Source organism: Salvelinus sp. IW2-2015, linkage group LG3, assembly GCF_002910315.2.
Source record: "Salvelinus sp. IW2-2015 linkage group LG3, ASM291031v2, whole genome shotgun sequence".
Lineage (NCBI taxonomy): Eukaryota > Metazoa > Chordata > Actinopteri > Salmoniformes > Salmonidae > Salvelinus > Salvelinus sp. IW2-2015.
The window spans coordinates 2,177,005-2,195,820 of record NC_036840.1 but is presented as its reverse complement, the minus strand read 5'-3'; the positions used below and the strand labels follow the sequence as shown (position 1 = coordinate 2,195,820).

The window sequence follows — 18,816 nt, the reverse complement described above, 5'->3', positions numbered from 1 at the left end:
TAAATCGTCTGAAGAAAGAATGGAAAGTCCGCTACGATCAATACATCACATCGATAAAAATATTACTTAAAAGAGTTTAATTGTTTAACAAATACTTATGGAAGTGAATAGCAATTAACGGTGACCAACATCAATTGCAAAATGTACTTAAGTATCCAAATGTAAAAGTAAAATAATTTCAAATTCCTTATATTAAGCAAACCAGAGCACAATTGGTTCGTGTTTTTTATATTTAACGGATAGCCAGGGGTACACTCAACACTCAGACATTAATTTAGAAAAACAAAGCATTGTGTTTAGGAGGTCACCAGATCAGAGGCTGGTAGAGGGATGTACACAGGAACAGACAGTCTCACTGTGAAGAGTAGATTAAGATTAGAATGAGAGACCTGTAAATGGTTCTTATCTTACTCTGTCCCTGTCCTTTGAGAGCAGTTCAAATATAGGCTAGAAACGCTGAGCAGTTATACTTACTATATGCCAGCGTCAGATGAGAAAACTAACGTGGGTCTCTATAATCACATAAGTATGCCATATTGCACCATTGTCCCTTCATCTATCTTCTTCCTTCTCTTATGTCTATAATGTACTCTGTTTTCTCTATCTCGTAGTCTCTCTCAACTCAAGTTTCTCTCGTAAAGTCCAAAAAGTTTCCGATAATCAGCGATACATCAGTTACAGACTAACAGCAACCTAGACACAAACCTACTCGCTTGGTATATACTTGATTACTGCATCCTACGTAGCCAACTTTTAACAAGTCGATCTCATTATTCTTTACCATAAGTAACTTGTATCTAACACTAATCCCTAACTTTTTGACTGTTTTATGAATTTGTGACAATATCAAATGTCACTTACCGGATAAAGAGGGAGATACCTTAGTCTATATCTTATTTGCTTAAATTTTATCTTTTTTCATCGTAGGCTGATCCTGGTATATATTGTTAGGAATGCATGTATGACAACGTTTTTGTGAAGTAGACACATTTGATGGGCAGATTGCATTGAATCAATGTGGAAAGATATACAGTGAATTTAAGGAAAACATGTCCGTGAATACAACCAAACCTATGTTTTCTGCAACTATCTAAACAGAACATCACCAATGTGGCCATGCCCTGTCATGACAACTAGAGCCACTTTATTTTATTCGATTTACATCATAAAACTTGCGCTCTATGGTTATGAGCTAGCCACAATGTATTTAATTAGTGAGAAAAGGAATAATATATATTAGCGATTCGTATCCAATTAAGAGTATTAAACCACTACACCATTCTTGAATTCATGTAATACCACAAAGGCATTAATAATTGACAGAATCAACATTATTCGATTTTGTAATGGAATTCAGAAGCGTTTTTCTTACCAACTATGTTATTGGAAGTCTTAGAGAGTGGATCTTAACCGCGCCCCTATTATTTTCTTACTAACGCAACAACAAATGCACTGCCCAATAAGACATACCAGCCCACTTCCCCCACTCCAAAAAAATGGATCCAATAATGGCAATACACCTCTAAAAATATCTACACAGCTAAAAAAAGTACTCTTCATCTAAGATCTCGCATTGCCATCGAATATTTTGACAAACACGCCTTGCTATGCTGCTATGAAGCCAACACTAAAATAAAAGTGATTCAGCGATCTTTCTCTTTTGAAAGGCTATGTTCGGTCCACGACGTAGCGTGCCCATGCCCCTTAGTCGCCTACAGCCGGACGGAGAGAAATCCACGGGACAGTGGTGAGTCGTCCTTCCAACAACTGGAGTTCACAAAGACGCCACATCGAGCAGCACGCCATAGCACTTGTTAGAACACTGCGTTCTCGTAGTGATATATGAAATTAGTTGAGAGGTCACTACCACACACGCGAACCGGCTTCACACATACACATAGCTGTTCTATATAACTCGCTACATGGGACCATTTCTACACTATCCAATTAGTGCGAGTGTATATATTTAGAATTTGCGTCAGGCAGAATTTAACAACACCAGCTATCTAATTCGACAGCCAAAGCTTTATTGGTTCATCTTGGGATCTGTTCATATAAATCGTTATACAAAAATCGTGATTATAGAGCTTACTAATATGCTCAATATTCCGATCGTTCTAACTATGTGGGTTCATATAATAACCGACGGCGGGACAAGTTGACAAACTGAATAAGCAACCAGAACATGATTGATTTGCACCATGAACAAGTATCGATAACTATGCCCAAACCCATTTCATAAATCTCTTATCGGCGGACGGTGCTGCAAGATACGCTGGTGAAGAGCACCAGAATTGAGGACTCATCTTTGACTGCTGACATTCATAGCTCTTGTGACATCGTATTTCTGTTGACATCATGGGCAGCGTCATGAAGACTTATCTCCATTCTTAAAAGTGTAAAAGTCTTCCTCACAATGGCTGATCCACAAATAGACCCGTGGACAACAGCGTCACAGGTGCGTGTATGTGACCAATAACATCTGCCTAACATGGGTATGTGACCAATAACAATCTGCTAACATTGTGTATGTGACCAATACATCTGCAACCATGTGTATGTGACCAAAAATAACATCTGCTAACCAGGTGTATTGACCGAATAACATCAGCTAACCAGTGTATGTGACCAATAAATCTGCTAACCAGGTGGGTATTTGACCAAAACATCTGGCTAACCAGGTGTATGTGACCAATAACATCTCTGCTAACCAGTGTATGTGACCAATAACCATCTGCATAACCAGGTGTTGTGCAACAACATTTGCTAACAGGTGATGTGACCAACAAACATCTGGCTAACCAGTGTATGACCAACAACGTCTGCCTACCATGTGTATGGACCATTAACGTCTGCTAACCATTCGTATGTGACCGAATAACATCTGGCTAACCATGTTAACTGTGGACCAATAAATCTGCTAACCATGTGTATGTGACCAATAACATCTGCTAAACCATGTATAGTGACCAAAACATCTGGCTAACCATGTGTATGGACCAATTAACATCTGTAACCAGTGACCAAATAAACATCTACTAACCATTGACCAATTAACAATCTGCTAACCATGTGACCAATAAACATCTCCTAACCATGTGACCAAAACATCTCTAACCATTGACCATAACATCTCCTAACCATTGTGACCAACTAACATCTGCTAACCTGTGGACCAATAAACATCTCTAACCATGTGTATGGTGACCAATAACATTTGAATCTGGTGGCGTTGATACGCTATTAGTACATATACTACCGGTCAAAAGTTAGGAAACAACTCATTCAAGTCGGGATCAGTGGACATTCTAGCCAATGAGAAGCAGAATACGATGTCTGATGACTGGCCACAAGTTCCGAATAAAGTGTTTTTGTTGCTGGCCGGGATGTTCACGTTTCCTACTCATATCAGTACCCTGTGTATTAAAGGATGTGACCATTGACCAAGTTGAAGAATCTAACTCCTAGCGATAACAGTGTGGTCAGTTATCAAGTCAAGTATATATGACAAGTGTTTTGAAGAAGGGGACGACACTACATTCACCAAAAGTATGTGGACACCTGCTCGTAATATCTCATTCCAAAATCATGGGCAAATATGGAGTTGGTCCCCCCTTTTGTTGCTATACACAGCCTCCACTCTTCAGGAACAGTCATTAATATGATTGGTCCCCCCTTTGCTGCGATAAACAGCCTCCACGCTTCTGGGAAGCATTAATATGGAGTTGACCCCCTTTGCTGCTATAACACCTCCACTCTTCTGGAAGCATTAAATATGGAGTTTAGACCCCCTTGCTGCTATAACAAGCCCTCCACTCTTCGGGAAGTAACATTAATTATGGGAGTTGACCCCCTTTGCTGCTATAACAGCCCCCACTCTTCTGAGGAAGTCATAATATGAGTTGATCCCCCCTTGCGCCATAAACAGTCTCCACCCTTCTAGAAGTCATTAATATGGAGGTGTCCCCCCCTTTGCTCCCTATAACAAGCCTTCTCTCTTTCTGGGAATCATTTAATATGGAGTTTCCCCCCTCTTTGCTGCTATAACTAGCCTTCTCTCTTCGGGAAGTCATTAATATGGAAGTTGTCCCCCTTTGCTGCTATAACAGGTCCTCCACTCTTCTGGAAGTCATTAATATGGAGTTGGTCCCCCCCTTTGCGGCAATAACAGGCCTCCATCTTCAGGGAAGTCATTAATATGATTGTCCCCCTTGCTGCTATTAGCAGCCTTCCTCTTCTGGGAAGTCATAATATGAGTGATCCCCTTTGCTGCTTATTACAGCCTCCAACTCTTCTGAAGGCTTCCACTAGATGTTGGAACATATGCCTGCTATAACAGCCTCACTCTTCTGGGAAGGCTTTCGCACTAGATGTTGGAACATGCTGCTATAACAGCCTCCACTCTTCTGGAAGGCTTTCCAACTAGATGTTTTTGGGTTGGGAAACATTGCTGCTGTAACAGCCTTCCACTCTTCTGGGAGGCTTTCCAACTTAGATGTTGAACATTGCTGCTATAAACAGCCTCCACTCTTCTTGGAAGGCTTCCACTAGATGTTGGAACATGCCTGCGGGACTGCTTCCATCACCACCAGAAGCATTAGTGAGGTTGTGCGATTGATGTTGGGGCGAATAGCCTGGCTACAGTCGGCGTTCCCCCAAATTCATCCCAAAGTTCGATGCGTTGATGTCAAGGGCTCTTACAGGCCAGTCAAGTTCTTTCACACTGATCTCAAACAAAAACATTTATGTCTGACCCTCGCTCATGGGGCATGTCATTTCTGAAACAGGAAAGGGCCTTCCCCAAACTTGCCACAAAGTGGAAGCGCAGAATCATCTAGGAATGTCATTGTATCTGCTAGTGTTAAGATTTCCCTTCACTGGTACTAAGGGGCCTAGCCCGAACCATTGAAAAACAGCCCCAGACCCTTATCTCCTCCCAAACTTTACAGTTGGCACTATGGCATTTGGCAGTAGCGTTCTATATCTCTGCATACGCCAACCAGATCGTCCGTCGGACTTGCCAGATGGTGAAGCGTATTCATCAGTCCAGAGAATGCATTTCCACTGCGTCCAGAGTCCAATGGCGGCAGCTTTACACCACTCCAGTCGACGCTTGCATTGCGCTTGGTGATTCTTAGGGTTTATCGCCTGCTTGGCCATGGAAACCACATTCATGAAAGCTCCCGATGAAACATTCTTTGCTGATGTTGCTACGCCGGCTTCAGCACCGGTGTTCCTTCTGTAGCTTTGTGTGTTCTACCACTTCGCGGCTGAGGCGTTTTTCTCCTAGACGTTTCCACTTCACAAAATAACAGCACTACAGTGACCGGGCAGCTCTAGCAGGGCAGCATTTGAGGAACTGACTTGTGGAAAGGGTGGCATCTACTGACGTGCACATTGAAAGTCACTGAGCACTTCAGAAGGCCATTCTACTGCCAAGTGTCTATGGAGATTGCATTGCTTCTGCTTGTTTTATACACCTGTCAGCCAACGGGTATTGCTGAAATAAAAACAAATATTGAATAAACTTTTGTTATTGACCAAATACTTATTTTCCACCATAATTGCAAATAAAGTCATAAAAAATCCTACCAATGTGATTTTCTGGATTTCTCATTTTGTCTGTCATAGTTAAGTGTACCTATGCATGAAAATTACAGCCTCTCTCATCTTTTTAATGGAGAACTTGCACCAATTGGGTGGCTAGACTAAATACTTTTTTTGCCCCACCTGTATATTGAACATTTATTAATTCCTTCATCAGTTTCAGTACATCCGTTCAGTCATGTGTCTGAGTGCAATAGAACAAAATCAAAGAGAACAGAATATCCATTCTGTTATTCGAAATCCATGTGTGTATTCAAACTTATCTACATTGGTTGCGAGGAGGAGTTCTTTGCCTATCCCTTAATAATTCAATATTTTAATTTAGGCCTAATCGAAATAAAAAAAATAGCCTTTCAACTTGTAGGCATTGCAATTTAGGCTCTCATTTCACGTACTGGTGTCTTGCGGAATAATCTTTGAATTATATTCGTTTTTTTATAACTGTTTTTATTATAGGCCTCCCCTTTAAAAGAGACCTTAGTTCACAGGCCTCTAAATACATGTGAAACAGAAAGAAGCACATGTAGTGGCTGATAGGGAAAACAGATKTGGCAATAAGAATAGGCTGGAGGTAGTCTTGACCATTTGGGACCCCTTGGCTATTTAGCTCAGGACAGGTCATAGCCAAGACTTGATATTTTGTTTTGTCTCATTTATTGATATGTATATATCCTCTGTGTGATGGGGTTGAGCAACGCAAATGGCTGTAACAAGCCTCCATACAGAGTGGAATTCACTAATACAACAGTCAAAAAGCCTAATATAAGGCCTACAGTCCGTGCTCCTAAATACTGGGACAAGTGTGATTCATTAGGTTACATGATCACCACATTAGCCCCACGTGGCTATACAATTTATGCAATTAAATGTCCATTAAATAACACACAACAGCATGGCATATTTAGATAGCGGAATAGGCCTAGACTAAATCATATTTACTTTCTGATTTGTAGCTCAGGCGGTTATTCTAGACAAGACTCTTCCGTGTCTTTATAGTATCATTCTCACACAAGTCATTAGCTGGAGGTCCAAGCCTCTACTACGCCATCTACTGGTATAACGTCGTTATTGAAGGCAGGTCTAAAACAAGCTCTGGACTTTTTGCTGCAAAGCAAGAGTTGCTTTATTGACTAGACATCTTCGACTAGCTACGTTCGCTATGTCCTTTAGTTGTTTGATTGACTAGCTAACTTCGACTAGCTACGGTCGCCATGTCCTTTAGTTGTTTGTTTGACTAGCTAACTTCGACTAGTGTAATAAATGATGTTTTTATGTGACTTTAACACATAGCTACAATGCTGACATAATGTCTTTTTTACTAAAGTAGATTTTGTTGTAACACTTTGCTGCACCCCACAGATGAACCCGTTCTGCCTGTGCCAGATACTAACCTTACTCCCACACACACACAGAGAGAGATGGCTGACACAAACCGTTTATGAGCACTGATAAGGCAGGGGGCGCTCTGACCTCAGGGGGGCGCTCTGACCTCAGGCGCCAGTTGCTGGTGTCTGCATCAACATCTTGTCAATGCAAGAGACAACCCAGACCGGCATGGCACTCAACGAGCACGCGCATGCATACACCACACAAACCCCTGTTTCAGGCGGGAGTTCCACGAACAAAGAACATTACCATGAACCAATGAGACATTGATATCAGCCTGAAGGGGACGATCCTCCACTACCGACGACCAGTCAGCAGCACGAGCTGCCAGAATCTACCTACGTCATTACCTGTATAAAATGCATTGGACACTATGTATGGGGACTCCTTTTTGATAGTTCGCTAGGAACTTGACAAACGGAACCGTGCAGCACGATTTGTCAGATATCATACCTCTGAATAAACTGTCTTACTATATACCGATCCACCCTGTCCAGCGTTTTAACTTCGTCTCATTTCTCTAGTAACTGTAACATCAACATTAACACTAGCTATGTTGCTATGTCCTTTGCAGATGCCACATTCCTGACAGTTTGTACATATAAAAAAGATCTGTAACAGATTGAAGGGAAGATAAAGTAATAATTGAACGTGTAAATGTTCATTCATAGTCGTAACATAGGATTTACAGATCTAATTTAACTATTACATGTCATGTTTAACGCTTTTCTTACGATCCTCCTAACAATTTATGTATGGTCTATACTACTCAAAGATACCTACGTTCAACCTTTTGGCAGCTATCTGGCTCCATACAGTCTCCTGATTATTTTTTTGACAGTGTGACTTTACTCTCATAAAAACTGTGGATGCTGGGATTTTTTTTTTGTCGTGAAAATTAATTATGCGGAAAATTGCGGTGGAAACGTCTTTATGCGCAAATATTGAATAGTAACGATCATATGAAGAACATTCGGAGTCACGTGATGATATGTTGTGCGGTCATCCCACTACGACGCGTAATCCATGCAGTTTGTTTGCGCTACAGATGAAATAAATGATGATGAACTTCACAGGGTGGTGAAAGGTCACGGTGATGGTCCTGATGCTGCTTTCCAATAAATACCGAGGGACTTATTCTGGTGACATGATGATCGATGCTTGACTGCCGTTTGTCAAATACAAATATTCTCTCTCTTATCCATAATACTCTCATCATATAGACTACACAACCTGCAGTTTACCTGCAGCTAGACTAGATAACCCGCACAGCTTCACTGTATCGCAAACTGTTGGCTAGAGCGCAGGTTGCCAAGACCAGAGTAGACACATTATTGAACACAGCAGTTTGGGACAAAACTATCGGTAGAGTTGAAAATGCAAAGCAAAACATATTGAATTTTAGATTTTTATTTGGTCCAAATTTAAGCGAAAAATACATTTTGTGTGCAGTATGTCATCACACTGATTTGTATCTGCAACAAGTCCATTTGGTGGGAACATACGGGGCAACATAGCCTAGTGGTTAGAGTGTTGGACTAGTAACTGTAATGTTGAATATCGGATCCCCGAGCTGACAAGGTAAACATGTGTCGTTCTGCTCCTGAACAAGGCAGTTAACCCACTGTTCCTAGGCCGTCATTGAAATAAGAATTGTTCTTAACTATAACTGACTTGCCTAGTTAAATACATTTTAAAAATACCACTGATGAGAAAATGCGCACGTTTCTTTATGCGGATTCTAGAATATTCACATTAAAATCTGTCGCCAATTGGAATGGAAACTAGCTACTGTCACGTTTCCTAGAAATAGCATAATTGTCAATGTATTGGTGTCGGTGCCTATTTACCTCCCGACTTTACTCGATGACTTCCGTCTACACTCGGCTATCACTCAACGCGCCCAATAAGACACGGTTGGGTCTCGTGATCTGCGGGCGACGGGCACGTCGTCACTTCCTGTAGGACCACAGTAGAACATCTTTGGTAGTACTCCCGAGGAAGATGGCGGCTGAGCAGAGGATGATGCTGGTCGGGTCTGTATGGCGGCATTTCTAGCCATGTTGTGCACCTTCTCCTCCGGAAATGTGACAACAGGTGCCGCTGATGCTGTGGACGAGTGAAGGGTAAGGGCGGTGTGTGTGGTTGGTTTTGGTCTCTGATATGGGGTGCGTTTCTAGCCGTGCAAGGCGGTTGACTCTTGTCATTCATACTCATAGTGGGGATATTCATATTGTCCAAACGTATTTGCTTGCTCGATACCTAGCTAGCTACGTTTATCGTGACAATTAAAAAAATAAATATCGTGACAATTTCATATGTGAAGCCACTAGCCAGTAAGAATGTACTATTATGTTGGCCATATGAGATGTAGTTAGTTTAGGTCATGTCCTCATCGAGCTAGCAAGCCGTTTACCTAGTTAGCCCACTGATCTGTTTACATGGGCTAACTAAACAATATTTTCAAATGTGTTCATCAATCCAATCTGGAGTGCCAGAGTGCCCTCTGAGCGTTTGTAAATTCCGAGCGTCTGTTTCGCTCTCGGGTTATTCAGAGCGCACCATGGGACGCTCTGGCAGGAGGAGTAGGATTAATCCCGTGTTTTCTCTCGGGTTATTCAGAGCGCACAGTGGACGCTCTGGCGGAGGAGTAGGATTAATCCCCAGTGTTTAGACCTCACAACGGCAGTCATGCACCCAAGCTAATTGGCTAACGTTGGCTGGCTTGCTAGCTACATAAATGAGAGAACACCTCACTCTGACAATTTACTCCACCTATCAGAGCTGGGTAGGCTGTTTGTATTTATCCAGAGGGTTGGTAACTAATTGCTGCTGGTAACAATTTAATTACCATTTTTGTCGACACCGACCATATTCAAGGGTGTTGAGCGTTAGTAAATTCGTCAGTTATTCTGAGCTCTGGCACATTCAAAACGAAGTGCTCTGAAATCGGAATAGCCAGAGTGAATTTACGAACGCACCCTTTGTCTCCAATGTTTATTTAAAACAATACATTTGCACAATGATCACTTGTCTTTCAAATACATTGTTAGAAGTTGTTGGTTAGCTAGCTAGCAGGTTTTTGGTCATTAGCATAGAGGTGACACCAGTCAAAACATAGCGAGCGAGTTCTCTCACCTCCATAATGAGAAGATGAATGGAAAAGCGCGACAGCTAGGTAAATACCAGTCATTCTCGTATAATAGCTTAAAATGAGTCTTTATGTATGGGATATTTTGTATTTTGACTAGTGATTGTTACTTTCATTCATGGTTTTAATCTTGCTGGTCTCAGTTTTCTGGGTTGTGACAAAGTGAGAAAAAATGCACTGAGTAACGTACCAACTCGTACATCGCCTTGGTCCGTACAATTGCCCTTATTTTAGGCGCCCAAAAACGTAATACTTCCAGATCAACTGTAATGTCAATACCATTGTAAAGCAATAATTCTCCCCTTTCCAACAGAATCAATTACATGACCTAAATGCTGCCCGTTTTGTATAATTAAAGCAGGCAATGAGCCCCGTCGGGTCTTTTTAAAAAATGGCGGGTGGGGAAGCGAAACTAATGCGTGATAGTGAGAAGGAGAGATGTTGTGGGAAAATTGCTTTTTTTTTCACTCGATTTGTCCAACTTATCACCTTATCGCCTCTAAAATGTAAATAAACCACTATAAAGATTTTATATAATGTCATTACATACCTATTTGAAGGTTTGTGTCGAATTTGAATCGGGTTTTTAGGGCGGGCTAAAGTGATCTTAGAAGTAAACAGCGGCTATGAGAATGAGGATCGCATGCAATGATGACGCAAAAAAATGACTAGGTATCCCCCCCTTACCCCCGTCACTGTCATTTCTTGTTTTAAACGATGAGAGAAGTGCTACACCTGGTGGAGAGAGATTGTAAGACAGAATAGTTGCTTTATGCGTGCTGTACGTTACGACATGACACGTCACGATGTAACGGCGGGTCCGTTTTTTAACTTTTCTCCAATACTAGAGAACCATACCATGTCGATCAACGCTTGAATAAGAAACCTAGTTCACACCCCGATGTTGAAGTCAACACATCGCTACATTTCGTTTTCTTTGTAGCCTCGTTTGAATGTCGCGGTTGCGCACATTTGTACGAATGGGGTGATTATTTAGGAGAGGGAAGGAGAGAGAAATGCACTGAGTAGCCACAATTGATGGTTTGCACAATTTGAAGGTTAAGACAGATTGATGATTTTAATGAATGTAATGAATTCATGATGAGAAACGAGTCTTTAGCTGGCATGCACACACATTTGATGACCCTATGTAGTTGTCAGTGAATATCACTGTGACTAAATCATTTTCTTAAATCATCGAGTTGATACTCATGGGTACAGGAAACATGTCTGTTCCTATGAGGAGAGGCTCACACAAATGGACCACTGTGCTTTATAGGCATCCTGTCCAATGGAGTAAAGCCGTTCAGTGGGCTACAGAAGACACAAGTCAGGAGTCACTGAGGGATGCTGTCACAAAACCAAGTAAAGGACAGCGTGTTTAAGGTAAGCAACACTGTTGTGTCACACACGGTCTTTCTCTCTCACACACATTTCTTGTTTGTTTAGTTATGTTGCTATTTATGGTCTCCTACCCTATACCAGTAAATCATTTTTCTGTTTTGTAGAAATGAGAAGAATGAATCCATTTATTTTGTTCAAGCTCATGATAGGTGTCAACACAATGTGGCTGTCAGAATACTTTCTGATTCACTACAGTCGAGAGTTTGGACACCTACTCATTCAAGGGTTTTTCTTTATTTTACTATTTTCTACATTGTAGAATAATAGTGAAGACAAAACTATGAAATAAACATATGGAATCATGTAGTAACCAGTAAAGGTGTTAAACAAATCAAAATATATTTGAGATTCTTCAAAGTAACAACCCTTTGCCTGATGAAAGCTTGCACACTTGGCATTCTCTCAACCAGCTCAACCAACAACCACCAGTCTTGAAGGAGTTCCACATATGCTGAGCACTTGTTGGCTGCTTCTCCTTCACTCTAAGGTCGGACTCATCCAACCATCTCAATTGGGTTGAGGTCGGGTGATTGTGGAGGCCAGGTCATCTGATACAGCACTCCATCGCTCTCCTTGGTCAAATAGCCTTACACAGCCTGGAGGTGTGTTTTGGGTCATTGTCCTGTTGAAAAACAAATGGTAGCTCCACTAAGCGCAAACCAGATGGGATGGCGTATCGCTGCAGAATGCTGTGGTAGCCATGCTGGTTAGTGTGCCTTGAATTCTAAATTAATCAGTCACCAGCAAAGCACCATCACACCTCCTCCATGCTTCACGGTGGGAACACAATCACACCTCCTCCATGCTTCACGGTGGGAACCACACATGCAGAGATCATCTGTTCACTTACTCTGCGTCTCACAAAGACATGGTGTTTGTAACCAAAACTCTAACATTTGTACTCATCAGACCAACATTTTTAACAAGGCACACCTGTTAATTGAAATGCATTCCAGCTGACTACCTCATGAAGCTGGTTGAGAGAATGCAAAGACTGCAACGCTGTCAAGGCAAAGGGTGGCTATTTGAATAATCTCAAATATAAATATTTAGATGTAACACTTTTTTTTTTAGTTACTACATGATTCCATATGTTTTATGTCTTTACTATCTACAATGTAAAAAAAATAAAGAAAAAACGTTGAATGAGTAGGTGTGGTCAACTTTTGACTGGTTGTGTGTGTACACCATGGTATACTCATACATATTTATTATATTTAGTTGTTAGGTTCTTATTTTCAGAGTAACTAACTCACGACACTAGAGAAGCTTAACCAAGTTTAATTCTTCCAAAGGGTCGTTAAAGCTGTAATTCAGACAAAAATTTCACACAAACACTGATATTTAACCCTTTCTCCTAGGCTGAGTCTCCTCCTCCAACAACGAACAGCCAATGAATCTCTGTTGCTAAGACGAACCTTAGTGATATCTGTTCTTCCTCACTTCATCTGACCTGACTCTACCCCAAAGTGATCACTCCTCCCAACTCAAGGCTGTCATGGTTATTGGTACCCAGACTGTGTCTCCTCTCCCCCAGAGGATCTCTGATGGCTAACAATAACATGTCCTGACATATACCCTCTCTCCCTCAGTGACATATCCTGACATAATGTAAACATGATACATTACCCTCTCTCCTCAGTGACATATCCTGACATAATGTAAACATAATACATTACCCTCTCTCCCTCAGTAACATATCCTGACATTGTAAACATTATACATTACCCTCTCTCCCAGTGACATATCCTGACATAATGTAACATGATACATTACCCTCTCTCCTCAGTGATATATCTGACATAATGTAAATTATACATACCCTCTCTCCCTCAGTGACATATCCTGACATAATGTAAATGTTATACATTACCCTCTCTCCTCAGTGACATATCCTGACATAATGTAAACATTATACATACCCCTCTTCCCTCAGTGTATATCCTGACATAATGTAAACATTATACATTACCTCTCTCTCCTCAGTGACATATCCTGACATAATGTAAACATTATACATACCCTCTCTCCCTCAGTGACATATCCTGACATAGTAAATTTATACATTACCCTCTCTCCTCAGTGACATATCCTGACATAATGTAAACTTATACATTACCCCTCTCCCTCAGTGAATATCCTGACTAAATGTAAACGTTATACATTACCCTCTCTCCCTCAGTGACATTGTTATGTTCCATGATCTCCACCCACACATTCCAAAGCCATCTGTCTTTCCACAGAAAACATTAACTTCTGACATAAAAACAGAAATGCTTGTTCCTAGCTCCAACAGTGCCGTAATATCTAACAATTATACGCAAATCCAAATAATAAAAATAAAAAAATATGCAAGAAAATATAGAAATATTAAATGTGAATGATGCTGTTTGTGTCAGTGTTTACGTTCCCCTCATGTATTTCATGTGTTTATCTAACAGACATTCTGCCTGGTTCGCCTGACCTGGTGATTCGCCTGACCTGGTGATTCGCCTGACCTGGTGGTTCGCCCGACCTGGTGGTTCGCCCGACCTGGTGGTTCGCCCGACCTGGTGGTTCGCCCGACCTGGTGGAAGACAATCTAAAGGGTTTCAGTTCCTTGACCAGGCATGATGACTACAGTGAGGCCCTGGTAGCAATGGCCAAGCAATACAGAACAATGAAAGCAAATCCATCAAGCTTGACGTCTGCAATACAAAGGGCTGCTCGSCCATGGAGACCCATTTCAGGAAGCTCTGGATGAACAGGTGTTGTGCTGAGTTTGGGAAACCCTGCCGAAGACCACAGTCGGCCCTCTGTGTGTAATGGTTATTCCTGGCTGATTTTCCTCGTGCTGATCGTTGCTGCTTCATCTCTACTCATCTTCGTATCTGACAAGTAAACAGTAATATTCAAGATATTGTTAGCATACAGTACCAGTCAAAAGTTTGGACACCTACTCTTTCAAGGGTTTTTCTTCTACATTGTAGAATAATAGTGAAGACATCAAAACTATGAAATAATCAAAACTATGAAACATCAAAACTATGAAATCATGTATTAACCAAAAAAGTGTTAAACAAATCTAAGTAATATTTTACAATCTTCAAAGTAGCCACCCTTTGCCTAGATGACAGCTTTGCACACACTTGGAATTCTCTCAACCAGCTTCACCTGGAATGCTTTTCCAACCGTCTTGAAGGAGTTCCCACATATGCTGAGCACTTATTGGCTGCTTTTCCTTCACTCTGCGGTCCAACTCAATTGGGTTGGGGTCAGGTGATTGTGGAGGCCAGGTCATCTGATGCAGCACTCCATCACTCTCCTTGGTCAAATAGCTCTTACACAGCCTGGAGGTGTGTTCGGTCATTGTCCTGTTAAAAACAAATGATAGTCCCACTAAGCCCAAACCACATTGGGATGGCGTATTGCTGTGGCAGCCATGCTGGTCAAGTGTTCCTTGAATTCTAAATAAATCACTGACTGTCACCAGCAAAGCACCATCACACCACCACCTCCGTGGTTCGCGGTGGGAACCACACATGCAGAGATCATTTGTTCACTTACTCTATGTCTCACATTTGGAACCAAAAATCTCACATTTGGACTCTAGACCAAAGGACAGATTTCCAATGGTCTAATGTCTATTTCTTGTGTTTCTTGGCCCAAGCAAGTCTCTTCTTATTGGTGTCCTTTAGTAGTGGTTTCTTTGCAGCAATTATACCATGAAGGCCTGATTCACGCAGTCTCCTCTGAACAGTTGATGTTGAGATGTGTCTGTTACTTGAACTCTGAAGCATTTATTTGGGCTGGTAACTCTAACACGGAACCCAAACCGGCTGCGCGTGTGCGCCATTGTGCATACATTTATTTTGTCCCCCCCCACACCAAACGTGATCACAACACGCAGGTTAAAATATCAAAACAAACTCTGAACCAATTACATTAATTTGGCGAAAAGCATTAAACATGTATGGAAATTTAGCTAGTTAGCTTGCACTTGCTAGATAATTTGTCCTATTTAGCTAGCTTGCTGTTGCTAGCTWATTTGTCCTGGGATATAAACATTGAGTTATTTTACCTGAAATGCACAAGATCCTCTACTCCGACAATTAATCCACACATAACTGTCAACCGACTCGTTTCTAGTCATCTCTCCTCCTTCCAGGCTTTTTCATCTTTGAACTTATATGGTGATTGGCATCTAAACTTTCATAATATTACCACGACGACCGGCAAAACAGTTCGTCTTTCAATCACCCACGTGGGTATAACCAATGATTAGATGGCACGTGGGTACCTGCTTCTATAAACCAATGAGGAGATGGGAGAYGCAGGACTTGCAGCGCGATCTGCGTCAGAAATTGAAAGGAATTCTATTTTATCCCTTGGCATCGCAGACGCTCGCAAGTTGCTGCAGGGGGTGCTGAGGTGTTGGTCGGGGTAGGGGTAGCCAGGTGGAAAGCATGGCCAGCCGTGGAAAAATGCTTATTGAAATTTTCGATTATCGTGGATTTATCAGTGGTAACAGTGTTTCCTATCCTCAGTGCAGTGGGCAGCTGGGAGGAGGTGCTCWTATTCTCCATGGACTTTAGTGTCCCAAAACTTTTTGGAATTAGTGCTACAGGATGCAAATGTCTGTTTGAAAAAGATAGCCTTAGCTTTCCTAACCGACTGAGTATATTGGTTCCTGGATACCTGGGCCAGGTCGATTAGAAAGGCCTGCTCGCTGAAGTGTTTTAGGGAGCGTTTGACAGTGATGAGGGGTGGTCGTTTGACCACGGACCCAGTACGCACGCAGGCAATGAGGCAGTGATCGCTGAGATCCAGGTTGAAGACAGCAGAGGTGCCCATGGTTACAGATTTAGGGTTGTACCTAGTAGGTTCTTTGAGGGCATCTAGCTTAGATTGTAGGACGGCCGGGGTGTTAAGCATGTCCCAGTTTAGGTCACCTAACAGTACGAAATCTGAAGATCGATGAGGGGCGATCAATTCACATATAGTGTCCAGGGCACAACTGGGGGCCGAGGGGGAGGTCTATAACAAGTGGCAACGGTGAGAGACTTGTTTCTTCAAAGTTGGACTTTTAAAAGTGGAAGCTCGAACTGTTTGGGTACAGACCTGGATAGTAGGACAGAACTCTCCAGGCTGTCTCTGCAGTAGATTGCAACTAGGCTACTGACCTTAGCATAGGCTACTGTGCTGACCTTAGCATAGGCTACTGCGCTGACCTTAGCATAGGCTACTGCGCTGACCTTAGCATAGGCTACTGTGCTGACCTTAGCAAAGGCTACTGTGCTGACCTTAGCATAGGCTACTGCGCTGACCTTAGCATAGGCTACTGTGCTGACCTTAGCATAGGCTACTGTGCTGACCTTAGCATAGGCTACTGTGCTGACCTTACCAGCTTCATTCAGAAGATAGGGAGATTTTTTTATTAGCTAGAGAGGAATGGATTAACTTTTTCAGAGCTAGTTAAGGATACTATAAGCCTAGTTATCATGTTGCACGTTGGATTTATTAACTACAAAAAGGTAAGATGTGTTTTTCATTCTGGTGCTGCTCTGCACACACAAGCTTGTTAGCAAGTTAGCTCAAAGGACATTCAATGTTCCTCCATAGAAGCCGCTCCTAGGTATAATTTCTGTGGACCTAATTAATATAATGCATGTCATAACAAGATGCCCAGCGCTTCAAGTCTCCACCTCAACCCTCTCTCGCTCTCGACTCACCGGCAAAYTTTCAGTCGCATTTTGCGCCATAGGCTACACTTCTGTCCATAACGCATGTAAACAACTAGCTAGCTCTATCCGCACTGATTGGTGAAGTCATTTAATGAGCTAAATGTCAAAAATAAATGAATGATTTCACAGGTTAAAAGAGGAACGATATAAACCTGTCATTTTTTTGAGGGGTTTGAACTGGTTCTGAACTGTATTTTTCTGCTAGGAGCAGTGGCACAACATGGATGAAAATAGTGGTTCTGTTCCCAAACGATTAGAAAATAATTTCATTACAACCCCTGCTAGGGAGTTAAGCGTAAATGTTATTTGTCACATGCGCCCAATACAACAGKTATTACCGTGGAATGCTTACTTACAAGCCCTTAACCAGGCAAAATCCTAGAGGAAAGCCTGGTTCAGTCTGCTTTCCAACAGACACTGGGAGATGAGTTCGCCTTTCAGCAGGACACTAACCTAAAACACAAGGCCCAATATATAGTGGAGTTGCTGACCTAGAAGACAGTAAATGTTGCCTAGTTAGTTTTGACTTTAATCGGCTTGAAGGTATATGGCTTTAAAATGGCTGTCTAGCAATGATCAACAACCGCTTGGAAGAATTTCAAGAAGATGGTGTGGAAAGCTCTTAGACGTACCCAGAAAGACACTAATAGCTGCCAAATGTGATTCTAACATGTATTGAGWTGTGTGAATACTTATGTAAATAGTTCTGTATTTCGTTTTCAATAAATTTGCAAAAAATTCTAACACCATGTTTTCACATTGTCATTATGGGGTATTGTGTGTAGACGGGTGAGAATTTGTATTTATTTAATCCATTTTGAATTCCCGCTGTAACAACAAAATGTGGAATAAGTCAAAGGGCGTATTTTGTTTTTTTCTGAAGGCACAGTATTTTGACAACGCTTGCAGAGCTGTCTAATGGGACAATGAATTGTAGCCAACTGAGCAGAGAAGGGACTGGTCATTCATGGTCTCCTCTCTGCCCAGATACTGGTTCAAGCTATAACATAGAGACGCTTCCTTACGGAAATTCTACATATCTTCTTGTTGGACAAGTTGGGGYGAGATTAAGAGGAGTTTGGACCAGCATCCCATTGACAGTCCGAGTAGCCAAGAAACAAACTACCCTTGATTGGTTAACCCTAACCAATAGGGCTGCGTTTTACTGTAATCAATTGTGTATCTGGGGGTGTTGGGGGAGGCAGAAGCCAAGTTTCCATTCTAACCAATTGACAAAGTTGTATTCTATTTGGAAATTCAGCATCGGTTTGCTGGTCTTATATGTCCCCTTAGTCTTTTCAGTTGAAGTCCCTGTTGCACTCTGTTTGGTAACGTTTGGTCCCTCCTGAACAATGTCAGGTCTGGTCTGCCGTCCCAGGCTGTTCCTGCTGCTGGTCACATAGTGGGTGTCACTCAGCTGAGCTCATACCTGGCGACCGCCCTGGGGTCATCCCCACGCAACGTACTGCTCTTCCTGCAGGACAAGGTAAAACGCACCGCGCAAACCCACCTTAGTAACCCGTATACGACGCACCAGACAAACCT

The 18,816-nt window shown here is 41.9% G+C and overlaps 2 protein-coding genes across 4 annotated transcripts in view; both read left to right on the top strand.

Moving 5' to 3' along the window:
- Window positions 1-18,816, top strand: part of LOC111982232 (muscarinic acetylcholine receptor M2-like) — a 452,193-nt gene that overhangs the window by 296,235 nt on the left and 137,142 nt on the right. The gene's annotated exons all lie outside the window — the stretch shown is intronic.
- The window catches only part of LOC111982305 (V-type proton ATPase subunit S1), a 28,781-nt gene continuing 18,874 nt past the window's right edge, over window positions 8,910-18,816 (top strand). Inside the window, 4 exon segments of the mRNA XM_070433888.1 lie at window positions 8,910-9,016; window positions 9,019-9,082; window positions 9,084-9,119; window positions 18,631-18,757. Of these exon segments, the coding sequence (XP_070289989.1) occupies window positions 8,998-9,016; window positions 9,019-9,082; window positions 9,084-9,119; window positions 18,631-18,757 (246 nt within the window). The 5' untranslated portion in view covers window positions 8,910-8,997.